This window comes from Passer montanus, unplaced genomic scaffold (assembly GCF_014805655.1).
Source record: "Passer montanus isolate IOZ18808 unplaced genomic scaffold, ASM1480565v1 scaffold41, whole genome shotgun sequence".
In the NCBI taxonomy this organism is placed as follows: Eukaryota; Metazoa; Chordata; class Aves; order Passeriformes; family Passeridae; genus Passer; species Passer montanus.
The window spans coordinates 299,290-312,290 of record NW_024368930.1 but is presented as its reverse complement, the minus strand read 5'-3'; the positions used below and the strand labels follow the sequence as shown (position 1 = coordinate 312,290).

General features: G+C 45.6%; 1 protein-coding gene across 3 annotated transcripts in view; it reads right to left on the bottom strand.

Annotated features, from left to right (window-relative positions):
- The window catches only part of ARFGEF2 (ADP ribosylation factor guanine nucleotide exchange factor 2), a 34,140-nt gene extending 32,631 nt beyond the window's left edge, over positions 1-1,509 (bottom strand). For all 3 annotated transcript variants that reach the window (XM_039719178.1, XM_039719177.1, XM_039719180.1), the window contains exon 1: positions 1,244-1,509. In XM_039719178.1, the coding sequence (XP_039575112.1) occupies positions 1,244-1,382 (139 nt within the window). In that variant the 5' untranslated portion in view covers positions 1,383-1,509. The remainder of the gene's footprint in view (positions 1-1,243) is intronic.
- Between the last annotated feature and the right edge of the window lie 11,492 nt (positions 1,510-13,001).

The following is a 13,001-nucleotide window of genomic DNA, read 5'->3' as shown; positions in this document are numbered from 1 at the left end:
TACAGCCATCCAGGCCCCTAACAGCTGGTCAGCAGGAGGTTATCTCTTTCTGCTGACCTCTGCTTTAGCCCAGGAAAGCCCCCGGGCTCCTCTTCGAAGCAGGTTTACTTTGTGCTCCATGACAAGCATTAGCTCCCCTCCCACACACTGCACTCAGAACACAGCCACAACGCTGGCAGCTGCCAGGGCTGTTGCACAACACTCCTCCCAAAATCTTCACCTGCAAGGCCTGAGCAAACACAGACCTTCACCAGGCATCTTACAAGGAAGTTCCATTTCTCAACCTCTAAATATATTTATATAGCAGCAAAACAGGTTCTCAGCCCTGTAAATGGGCTCAGTGCATGCAGGGCAGCTGGGGAAGAGATCAGGAAAAGAACTCATTAGGAAAAGCAGTCTCTGCCTGCTGGGGCATAGGTGTTTACACTACAGGCAGCTCCTACAGATCTCCTGGCAGTAAAGGCTGCTGGGAGGAAGACAGAAATGACAGCACTTCTTTGAGCTCACTCTGCCTGGGGCACAACTTGCACCTGCCCAGCCTCCTTACAGACCCAAGCTGTCTTTTCTTCTGTCTTGGATACAGTAATTGTTCCCCATTCAAAGGAAAATATTGATGGGAAGCAACCAAAAAGGAAAGAGAAATGTCACTTTTGCAAATTAAGAAAGGGCCACGGAGAACTGCAGCTGCAGAGCTCTGCTGTTCTACCCAGTTTGTCTTCTCCCTCTCTGTGACACACCGTGTGCTGTCAGAACTTCCACCACAGACACCTTAACATCAGCTTGTACTTGCAGATTTCAGTCCACCAACTTTGCAAAAAGCGCATTCAGCTCTGAAAACATCACAGATATTACGTGTGCCTGGCCACAATGCTAACAGTCCTCAGCCAGTCCACGACCTGGAGATCAGAGGTCAGATTTAACATCCCGAGAAGCTCTGGGACTCCCATAGTCCCTAAGAGGGCCTTAAATACTCTTGTTTCCTAGTCCAAAAGCTGTGACTAATTTTCTCAAAACCGAAGTGGCAAGACCAAGTCCCTCCTGTTCCACACCGAGACCAGAAGTTAACAAAACAGTACGTGTGGGATTTCCCCTCGTATTTGCACGGCCTGTACTGGAGGGAGACCTCTCCCGCACCCTGCCGGGACGCCAGGTGGAGGGGACGTGTGCCGGGGGGCTGGGCCCTGCCACCGCCGCGCCCCGCGTGCCTGTGCGGGCCGGGCCGGGCCGGGCCGGGCCGACTCACCCAGCGCCACCTGGCAGGCTGTCCGCAGCTGCCCGTGCGGGGGCCGCTTCGCCTCCTTCTCCGCCAGGATCTTCTCCAGGGCCCGCGACACGAACATGCTCTTAGTGCGGGCGTCCTGCTCGTGAGGCGGGGGCTCCATGGCGCGGCCGGGAGCGGGAGCCGGGCGGGCGCGGGGCCCGCGGCACCTCCCGGAAGGGCCGCGCCTCCCTCAGCGCCCGCGCCGCCGCCACGGCGCCGCCATCTTGGCACCGTCACGTGACTCGGCCCGGCCCTGGCCCCGCCCGCGGGGCCGCGCGTGACGGAGGCGGAGCGAGGGGCGGGGCCGAGGACGCAGTGAGGGGTGGGGCGAGGGGCGGAGACGAGGGCGGAGTCAGAGGTCGCGCGAGAGGCGTCGCCAGGGGGCGGTGCCGGGGGCAGAGCAGAAGGCGGGGCGAGGGCTGTGCAGGGGCGGAGCCTGAGGGCGGGGCCTGGGACTGAGGGCGGAGCCTGGGACTGAGGGCGGAGCCTGGGACTGAGGGCGGAGCCTGGGGCTGAGGGCGGAGCCTGCGCCCGAGGGCGGAGCCTGCTTTCGAGGGCGGAGCCTGCGCCCGAGGGCGGAGCCTGCGCCCGAGGGCGGGGCCTGCTTTCGAGGGCGGGGCCTGCTTTCGAGGGCGGGGCCTGCGCCCGAGGGCGGAGCCTGCGCCTGAGGGCCGCGGCGGTCGCTGCCGGAGGAAAGCTGTAAATTACTGCCCGGGGCGTCGCGTTGGTGGAATGCTCGCTTTTATAACGCTTCTAACCTAAGTATCGCCATTCGCATTAACCCTGTTAACTCTCACGCAGTCCTGTAACGAGGCATGGAGAAAGAGCATGTCTAAAACAGGCAAAGTCGTACATTAACGAAGACTCGGTAAAAGTTAAATTTTCAGTTACAGAAATTCAGCCTCCGTGAATACCCTTCTCCCTGTGCCGGTGAGGCCCTGGCCGCGCGGCCGGCTGAGGGCCCGGCTCGCTGCCCACACGCCCTGGGCCGCACAAAGCTCTCCTTCCCGTTCACATGGCCGCATCCAACGACAACGCAGGAGCATTCAATTCTCTAGACTGCCGTTTTGCTTCCTTTTTTGCAAACAGCAGGACTCTAACTCTTTAAAATGTCACTAATGAACCTCCAGTGTTGATTTGTCAAGAACTGCAATTTTTGTCCCCAAAACCACTAACAAAGGCTGCGAACACCTGTGCAAAGCATCAGTTTAGTATTATTTCCCAGGGAAAATTGACCAGTGCTTGTATTTTTAGACACATAATTTCTAAATGTGCTCCCAGTCAGAAATGTGACTGCAAACGCAGCCCCCAATGCACACGTCTGGATGCTCCTTTCACTTACACTACTGCACATTAAGGGTAATTCTACTGTTACCACTGAAATTACAGTGATGCAGAAATGACATAACTAAAAGACAAATGAGGCCCTGAATCTTTTTTGAGAGTTGCTGACTTAGTTATTGACACAAAAGGAGGCTGTAATTACTGTCAGCAGCATTGCAGAACTAATTAAGCAGCAGAGCTCTTCACTTATTGTCAGCCAAATTATCAGTTCTGATTTTAGGGTTTTTATCGTGGGACAGGATTAGTTCTCAGGAGAGAAGTAAATGGATATTTTTAGAAAATAGATTGAACAGATGGTTTAACGGAGATTTAAATTTTTTTTCCTATCAGGCAAAACCCCTGTTTTTGAAACCATAGAGTAGTGTCTGAATTCATAGGTGTAGGGCTACACTGAGGTTATGGTTTGGGTTCCAGAGAGCCAGGAGTCAGTGGCAGGCCCCAGCTGCAGCCAGCGAGCGAGTTTCCCTGGTTGCCAGTGGCAGTGAGGAGCACAGAGCGGGTGGATGGCACGCTCCCCTGGCTGAAGGGTGCTTAGAGCCAAGGGCTTCTTTCACCTGGACACCAAATGCACCTGGGCTTCCCAGCACATGGCAGAATGCCTCAGTCTCGCAGCCCACATAACGTCTCAACCACCAGAGACAGTTCTAAAGTCTAATTAGCCTGCTCTGCACACTGTGCTCTCCTTACACTGACATCACTGTGTAACTGAGTGCAGTGAAAGAACTATGGGATTGACATCATTCTTACAACTATTTTCAAATATTATTTTCCTCAAAGTATTTCAAAATTATGGTAGCTGATTTCTGAGGTGAAGAATGCTAGTAATTTGGCTAATTCAAAAGCAACATAGCCCAGTGCACTGTTGCTGCTGAGCACAGCACCATGCTGCAGAGCGTAGCTGCTGGCTGCAGGCAAACAAAGAAAGCAAGCCTTTCCAGTGGGAGAGAAGGCAGACCAAGGGGAAGTACATTTATCTGCATGCACGTGCTTGCCAGTGGGTTCAGTGCCAATTACCAGAATTACTATTAAACTGCTGTAAATAGCTCGTTGTGGCAAATACGTCTGCAGTGCGAGACATAAATCATGAGCAAACAATGCCTAACAGGTGGACAGAGTTCACAGTTTGTACAAGCTACTTCCTTGGCAAGAAGCTTCTCTGGACTCCTGCCCAGAGGCCAGGTGCTCTGTGCTGACTGACAGGACTAACCTCACAGCACTTTCCCACTGGTGTATTGCTACACAGCTTGTTAGCTTGTTTTAGGAAGGAAACCACAGTCTAAAAATAGGTGCAGAATGGACAGGAAAATTCTTGGAAAACCAGCACTGGTCCGTATAGTAGCTTAGTTCCCAATCCAGCATTAACATAGAACTTCTTTTCTCTTCTTCTGCCCATTTTTAATAATTTCCTTCGGGACTGATTCTATTTGGTCTGCCTGGCTTCCAGCCACTTTTCCCACTGTCCAGTAATGTACGTATCAGTGGATTTCCCAGGGGGGTCCTCATTTGATTCACTGTCTCAACTCTCTCATTTTTTCCAGCTCAACACTGCATGCCCTAAAATCAATAAATCCACATAGTAAAGCATTCTACCACCACTAGCAATATAATTGTGGTAACTACTAAGTGAGTAATTATACAAGTATTTATGTGATATTGGCGAGGCATTTCACCATGATTGTATAGACAATGCTATCCCTTTCATTCCTACTTTCTTCAAATCCCAGTCTTAGACCTTCTGTGTCTTCTGACTGTCTCACTGCCAGGAGCCTCACACAGAACTTGCACTCCAGCCCAGAGAATCTCTGTAATGTGGAAAAAGGACAGACAATGTATCTAAACAGCACTGTGCAATGTCATGAGATGAAAAGAAAAATCACTTGGCAGGAGATGCACTGGAGCTGTTTGTCCACCAAGCTGGGCCAGGCTGGGCAGGAGCTGCTGCAGCCAACCCTGCAGCTCAGCCAGCCCTGCACCACTGCCAGCCCTGCACAACTGCCAGCCCTGCACCACTGCCAACCCTGCACCACTGCCGGCTCTGTACCACTGCCAGCCCTGCAGCTCAGCCAGCCCTGCACTGCTGCCAGCCCTGCACCGCTGCCAGCTCTGTACCACTGCCGGCTCTGTACCACTGCCAGCCCTGCAGCTCAGCCAGCCCTGCACCACTGCCAGCCCTGCACTGCAGCCAGCCCTGCACCACTGCCGGCTCTGTACCACTGCCAGCCCTGCAGCTCAGCCAGCCCTGCACCACTGCCAGCCCTGCACTGCAGCCAGCCCTGCACCACTGCCAGCCCTGCACCACTGCCAGCCCTGCACCACTGGCAGCTCTGTACCACTGCCAGCCCTGCACCGCAGCCAGCCCTGCACGGCTGCCAGCCCTGCACTGCAGCCAGCCCTGCACTGCTGCCAGACACTGCCCAGCTCTCAAACCTGACTGCAGCACTTCTGCTCACTGCTGGGATTTACCTTTTGGCCCAATATTTTACCTTGAAGTAAGTTACAAAGGACAATAGCAGTATTTTGAATAACTGAGATTTATACAATTTTAAGTAAATATAAATTAAATTGTTCTTTCCTTATAAAGCCATCAGGACAGATCAGATTTGCAGTTCTCTCTCTCACATTTGAGAACTTGAACTTTCTTATAAAAAAATCTGAAATACGTACTTTGGCTATACTCCAAATCTGCAGTTTTCATTTCTTTCACATTTCAAAGGATCGGCAGCCTGTCCAAAGAAAGCAGCCCTGCATATCCCACAGAATAATTTTGTTAAATAAATTTTGTTTTGACCTTTCAATCAAAACCAAGTTAGAGATTTTTTTTTCACTTGTCCTGGCAGAAGGAACGAATCCTGAGATCAGCTGTGGTACCAGACTCACATGATGGTATCGCAATAAATCACATGTGCCGGACAGAAGCAGACACAGACCCTTTGATGCTGAACTGCAGCCTCTATTCCTTGTTATGATAACAAATAATATGTAACCATAAGAGGATGTGTTAGGAATATAACAGTGTTCAGACAAGCAGAGATGCAATAGAATCTGAAGATCAGACTTTAAATCAAAGTGTTCATATATTCAAATATTATTGCCTTCATGGCCCATATTACTGAACAACCACTGCTCTCACTGATAGCAGTGTGGTTTTTTTGATGAGCAGCAGCCCTAAACACAGTCACTTTAAGAGCTTAACATATTCAGGCTTGAAAATTTCTAACTATTTTCCTTTTACGGTGTTTAGAACCATACCTAAGCCACAAAAGTCTGCAATTACCTAAATACAGAAAAACATTAGAAACAACATGTTTTGAAAACAACAAAAAGGGCATTTGTTTTTAAAGGATAGCAGCCAGAGTGAAGGAGCTGTTGGGATATTTTTGCCAACTCCTGCTTTTTCCTGCAGAGTGAGAAGTGTAATTGTTTGGAAAGATGCAAATGCAGTTGAATAGCTCCCACACCCTGAGGTGCTGGAGAGGTGGAAGACCCGGGGCTGGATAATCACCCACTTGCAAATTTCCTGTCTGAGAGGTGATAATGAGACTTTACTTGCCACACAAGCAAGTGCTAGTTAGAGCTGTGTGTGTCTGAATGGCACAGAACCGGCTGTTCCATGTTGTATCTGTGCACAGAACAGCCTGCTTTGCACAACACTCTGCTTTTCACCAAGGTAAGTGTATAATGAGGCACATTTTGTTGACACAAACCTTGTACTCAGTAAAAACAAAGGAACATAATACTAAGCTAGTGAAGGTCCTGGTTTTCAATTATAGTTGATAACTTCAGTCAGAAGATATGAGTAGCTCTATGAGGAATTAAAATTATAAGTGACCTTCTCTCTGACCTTTAATCTGATCTTTATTTCTCATCATTTCTTGTAAGAAACTCAGAGTGTCATCAAGAAATGTCCCTAGCTTTACCATACAGTGCAGACCTTATACATGTATGCACAGAACTCTTCATGTCTTTCCCAAAGCCAGGTCCTTGGCTTCTTGATTCAGATTTAAGAAGGCTTGTTTCCTTTCCTCTCAGCAGGAAAGGCTTCCTCTTTCTGCTCATTACTGAACTCATTTTTTCTTGAGTTGCAGTTAGGTATTCTTCAGAGGAATCTTCATTGAGACAAAAGGAGATTTGTTTTGGTTTGGCTTATTGTATCTTCTTCCTATTGGACTAGAACTAAAATGCATAACTCAACAGGTCCAGTGAGCTATCCAGTCACTCTTATTTAAGCTTCACTTTCTTCGTCCTTGCAGTATTTCCCCAATGCTTTACGACACTAAATGTTACTGGATCAGAAGAAAGATATTGAAAAAACTGAAATGTGTGTGTAGAAACTGGGGCCGTGGAACTGATCCTTTCTCTTTCTCGCCAGAGTGGTTCAGTTTATAAAGTGCAAAAATATTTTTCTATGCTACTGTCAATGGAAACTTTTTCCACAATCTTCTTGAAAATCTCGGTCTCATCTTTATATTATATATTTTGGCATTCTTTCCAAAACCACTGTTTTGTTGCTCTAGTTTTCCCTTGTCTCTGTACTTCATCACTTGAGTCCCGGCCACCATTTTAAGGAAAGTTACAAAGTGCAAAGGTGCAAAAACTGGGCGGCAATATATTGAACTGGCACAGAGGAAAGAACCTGTTAACTGTCCTGATCTGGTGTTCTAAGGCAGCATGTTCAATTTGAAACAGAAATGGTTCTGTAATTTCTTCAGCCTGTGGAATGGAAAAACAATTTCCATATCATCATCCCAATGAAATGCGGAGGCTCAGACTTACAAACCCACCCCTTTCCACCCTTTAGCAAGCGGCATTGTCAGTGACTGCAGCTGGCGTGTTTGTGTGAGCACTCACACAAGCGTGCTTTGCTGCCCTGGTGCATACCAGACAGAAATCCAGCCACAGCCCACATTTCACACACAAACCACTGCCTTCTACCCCTCTAGAGAAGCACAGGAAACACGGCACCCTGTGGGGACTTTGGTGCTGGAGCGATGACAACACAGACCTAGTGCAAGAGAAGGCTTTGTCTGCACACTTCTAAAGAGCTGTTCTCTCTCTTTGTGCTTGGGAGAAAGCAAGCATAAAAGACATTTTGCCACCTTCCCCAGGGACTGACAGAGCTCAGGGCTGCTGTCAGAAGCCTCCAAGACTCCCAGAAAAGTCTTAATTGTGGTGGTCCATTTGAGCACTTGGGACTATTGATGTAATAAAACATCACGAAGGTCAGCAATGGATGTAAAGCTGTAAAACTGTCTGTGCAATCCAGTTCAAAGCATCCTGAGAACAGGAAAGAACATTCTGCTTAACCCTGTACACTTTATACTCACCTCACACTAGGATGTCCCTATGAGCAATAAAAGCCAAACATTGTGCAGGCCAGAGACAGATACCTATGACTTTGGTAAGTAGTTTTTGTTTAAACAAAGCATTCTCTATCAAATTATCTTTCCTTTTTTTCCCTGAAAAGCAACCTCAGCATAGCATTGAGCCTACAGTTCCATCTTCCATGGCAAAGCACATGAGCCTCCTCCTCACTCTGTTTCTAATGGCTTCATGTTAAGACTTGTACAGCATTTACACGGTAATTCAAATGAAAGTGTTCTCTGATTCAATGAGTGACACTATCAGTTTAATGGCATTTTTATTGCTACACTTTTAATGTTTCTGCACAAAGATCAACCAGGGAAAAAGAGGCCTGTTTTGAAAGTATCAATAGTACAAAAAAGTCTGATTCTCCTTCCCTAGAGGGACTGCTATAGTTGATTAGTATTCTGTTAGAACGCCTTTCTCCCCCTACACTGTGAGCTCACAGCCCATGCACTGACCTTATACAAGTGGTTGTAATTCCTAGGACTGCATCCCGTGTTGATGCAGGCACTTGTGCAAGGCTGTAGTTTCACAAACGGCTTTAAACTGATCTGTAGATGAGTTACTGCCAAGGGAGGCAATCCCATCCTTCTCCCATTCCTGCCCTTACCACAGGACTGAAAACCTCCTCTCATGCCTGCAGTAACTCTTGGGGGTTGCACACTGAGCTTGTCAGGGAGCAAATCTGACTCAAAAAAGGATCTTTTGTTTGTTTGCCTACCAGTTAATTTGAGCTGGATCAGCTGACCAGTTCCTGATCCTGTTCACCGCAGTGTCACAAAGGAAGTGGTGAAAACATGCAACAATGTCGAAAGAGAAAAAAGGGTAGCTCACACTTCAGTTAAGTTCAACAATAAAAACACAGTCCAAGCTACACAGATGAATAAATGTTTCCAAGTTACATGAATTCAGCCTTATAGATACAAAATGTGTGCTCTACAATAACCATGGAGGGAGTTTTATACAGGATACAAGATGCACAGGGAGCCTATAAATTATGTATTATGACCAAGCTCTCTATTTTGTGCTGATGTGATATGAAACTGGCTCAGCCCATCCTTAGCAAAGATCTTTAGTTTATCAAATGCAGACCTCCATCACTCTTAGTATTTAGTGGAGAAGAATTCACATATCATCTCAGAAATGCATGTTAATTTACTCATATACTCCAGTATTAAAAAAACCTGACCAAAATTGCAGGTGCAGACACTAAATCCCAGAAATGACATTTCTGCACAGCTGCATTTGGAACACCAAGTGTCAAAGACGCAGGAGATGCAGCAGCGCGTTCTGTGGTGTTTGCTCCTCTTCCTCACACAGCACATGGAGTGGGCCCCAGCCCAGTCAGCCCCTCAGGCATGGTCTGATCTTAAGCTGAGAACAATTCACCAAAACTTCTTCAGCTGGCAACAGACTACTGAGCTAGTGCCAATCCCTTGCCCTGAAATCATGCTCTGTATCTTCAACACCACTGCGGTGTGTTGGAAAAAGCAAAGAATAGAACTGGAGAAAAGAAGAGCAGGTGGATAGATGCCATGTATTCCAGGTGTATTTATGTGCCATAAAACATTTTTTTTCTATGATCTTCAGCTCTCTGTTCCATGCAGAAGATTCTTTCCAGCTCTAGTTGTGAAAACACCAGGAGATTGAACTGGCCACAGAATTCCAGCCTCCACCTCCTCATTACAATTTCTATACATCGGTTGTGCTGACACAGAGGTACGTGGCTTTTCCTGTTCAATGTACTGGCAGAGGAAATAATGCAAATGCAGTCAGGAAGAAGCAATTTATAACAAAACAAAAACAAGCACTATTGTTCATGTTATTTTTACTTCATATACTTACAGAGAACAAAATACAGAGTGAACCTTTGCTTGATTGTATTAGTGCAGGGCAAATACTTATTTGCATACAATCTGCAGATCTTCCAGCAGCCTTTTTTAGTACTCTCCCAAAAGAATACATTTTGTAAGAATGTTAATTTGTCAGAAAAAGTGTAGGGAGTTGCAAACTCGTAAACGGCCTCATATGGGGAAAAATCACTTGGAACAACCCCTGTTTAATTGACTATTTAATAAAAATCTGACAAACTTCCAATCTACAAAAGAAAAAAACAATTTGAAAAAATTTTAAAAATCATCCTACTTCAAGCATATTGAAGTTTGATGCATTTTCTTTTCTTTAGATAAATATACCTGAGCCTGTTGTCAAGGCTATGCTTCTCCATGCTTCTCTATGCTTTAGAGGGTAAAGCTCAGATCATATAGCATTATGTCAGAAGTAATAAAAACACTTTCTGCACCTGACTAAAAAACAAAACTGCTTAAAACTACCTTGAATTGAGAAGGACCATTTGATTAGTTAAACCAAAAATCTTCTCTGTTCAAGAGCTCAGTGAGAACCCTTAATTACATAATCAAAAATTATGTCAGGAAAGAACATAATGAAAACCTAATTATGGACTTTTTAGTATGTGATTAGTTTCAAGTAGGTGGGTATGATTGAGGAAGAGCAAAAGAGGGGAAATATGATTAAAGAAGTGAATCAGACAGGGGAAAGAAAAGAAGTATCAGAGGAGTGAGTAATGGCAAATACAGCCTTCTCCAGAGTGTCTTCCAAAATTGAATGTTTTGACTTGAATACAGAATGTATGAACTAACACATGCTTCTTCTCCAATATATGTGTTTAGGATTTGACACAAATCTGAAACCTATGAAAAGGAAATAAGCTGCATTTCCAATTAATTAGTGAGTTCAATACCAGGAATATTTTCAAAAAGTTTTGTCCATCTCCCCATAGCTCATGGGAAGGCTTCAACTCTCCATTCTCATGGTGTGGTGCTGTCCCTCTACCAAGCCAGACACTAACGTAACGTTTTACAAAAGCTTGTTTGCTGGACCCATGATACAGTTTATAGTATCTCCCTCTTTCTTCTCAAATCCAGAATCCTTTATGGCATGAAGTGGTGTTAACCTTCCATTTTCTCTAGGATATTAGGGTTCTTGAGTAAGTGGGGACACCAAGGAGAAGCACAAGCCTCGGTCACTGCTGCCCCATGGCACTCACAGGTGGCCTGACAACCCCACAGGTAAAATCTGAGTTGCTGACTGGAAACTCGTGGGACATTGTGGGGGCCCCTTTGAGTGGGCTTATTTTGCACATATTCACAGTATCCTTGGGCAGCCACTTCAGACGCATGCATCTCAGATTCCCTGTTTTCAAATGGACTTAATACTTATGTCCTTCTACCACACACCATGTGTCTAATTAAGTGCTTTCAGAGTTTAACTGAATGTGTGTATTATATTATCTTCTAATCACAAAGAATTCCATCCACCCTTCCTAGCCATTCTTTTTATTTGTTCACCATGTTCCCTCTAAGTCTCTATTTATTTCAAGTCACTCTGCTGTCAAGTTACCTGAGCATCTTTATCTTCAACCTATTTTTAGGCTGATGTTAAAAAGAGAAATGCAAATACTCCACTGGCAGTCTAGGTGCCTGAAGAGTCAGAAGCTAAGAAATTATTTCTGCAAAGCTCACTGCAAACTACCTCCATATATCTTGCTTGAAGATTAATAATTTGTACAAGTCAAAGGGATTAGTTCCTAGCTAGAATAAATCAGCAGTGGCTTTAGCAAATTATCTGTTATCTGCAATGAGTTATATAGGGACAGGTGAAAGCTGTCCCTGTATATTTCTGCTGCACACAGGCCAGAACCTGATTTTAACCACGCACATGGAAATCTCTATTAACTACATTATTTTGACTGAAGTTACTAGAATTACTCTGTATATCTACAGATGCAATGTTGGGATTTAAATTAGCTGCTGCCATTCAATAAACAGGTGCTGGAGTCAGGGTTTATTCTCTGCTCAGCAGCAGCATTTCCACACTCTGTGGAAGCAGCACAGACTATCACTGTATCCTGAACAGGTCCCTGGCACACAGACTTCTTTAATATCTCATACAAACCTTTCACTGCTGTCTGTTAAAGCATATAGTAGAGCTACAAGTACAGGGAAGTGAAAGAAAGATGGTTAGCCATGCAAAATGGCTTCATATGAGGACAGTGTAACAGGTCAGAGCATTTTAACTTGGTGTGGAGAGCACTGAGAGGAAATAAACTGAAGGTCTGCAAAATCTTTAAATGGTGAGTAAAGCATAGACAGTGACTGAGCTGTATTGTTTGCAGTTATGAAGTTAAGATGCAACCAAGAAAATTACCAGGTCTAAAGCAAAAAACCCAAATTCATATAGTAATCATTAAATGTGGAAAAAACTGCTAAAGGATTCTGGAAGAGGCAAACACCTTGTGCGTCAAAGGAGAATTTGATGGGAAATGTGCCTATTGTTGGCTAGTAAAACTGCTCCAGATACAACCCCTAGCTCAGAAAATTCTTCAACTACCTTAATCCAGGTATGTCACACGCAGACTTAAGTGCCAAAATTGTTTTGGGAACCACATTTCAACCAACTTACCGATTTCCCATGAGTCTTTGGGCATTTTTTTAGGGAAATTTGGGCACTCTTTAGGTAAAAGGGCTGTGGACTAGTAAATGCTGAACGGAAATGGTAAATTGAGGATGCCCCATAGACATGGTGTACCCAATCTGGAATCAGGCTACCTGTGCTCATAGGGGCAATCCCTCTCTGCTGGCCTGCCTTACTGCAGAATTTACTGGCTGCTGTGCAGTTCCAGGCAAAGCTCATGCCCAGCTTTAAGCTTCTCTTAAAGTTGTCTTGCCGTACTGCCACTAAAACTAGAGGAATATTTTGAAGCAATGTAGCTTGCACACTGTGGTGACAAAAAGGCACTTGCCCTCCAGCGGTGGAGGCATCGCTCCGGTAAACATCCTACTTAACTGTGATAGGCTCCTGTCTCAGCACTTGCTACGGAAATTAAATTTTTATAGGATTTTTGAGGAAAACACAGGAGACATAGATAGCAAATTAACAACTTTGAAACGAACAACTTTCTCACTCAGCCACAGGGTGGGGGCGTAGCTTTGGTGATGGTGATTTTTCCTAA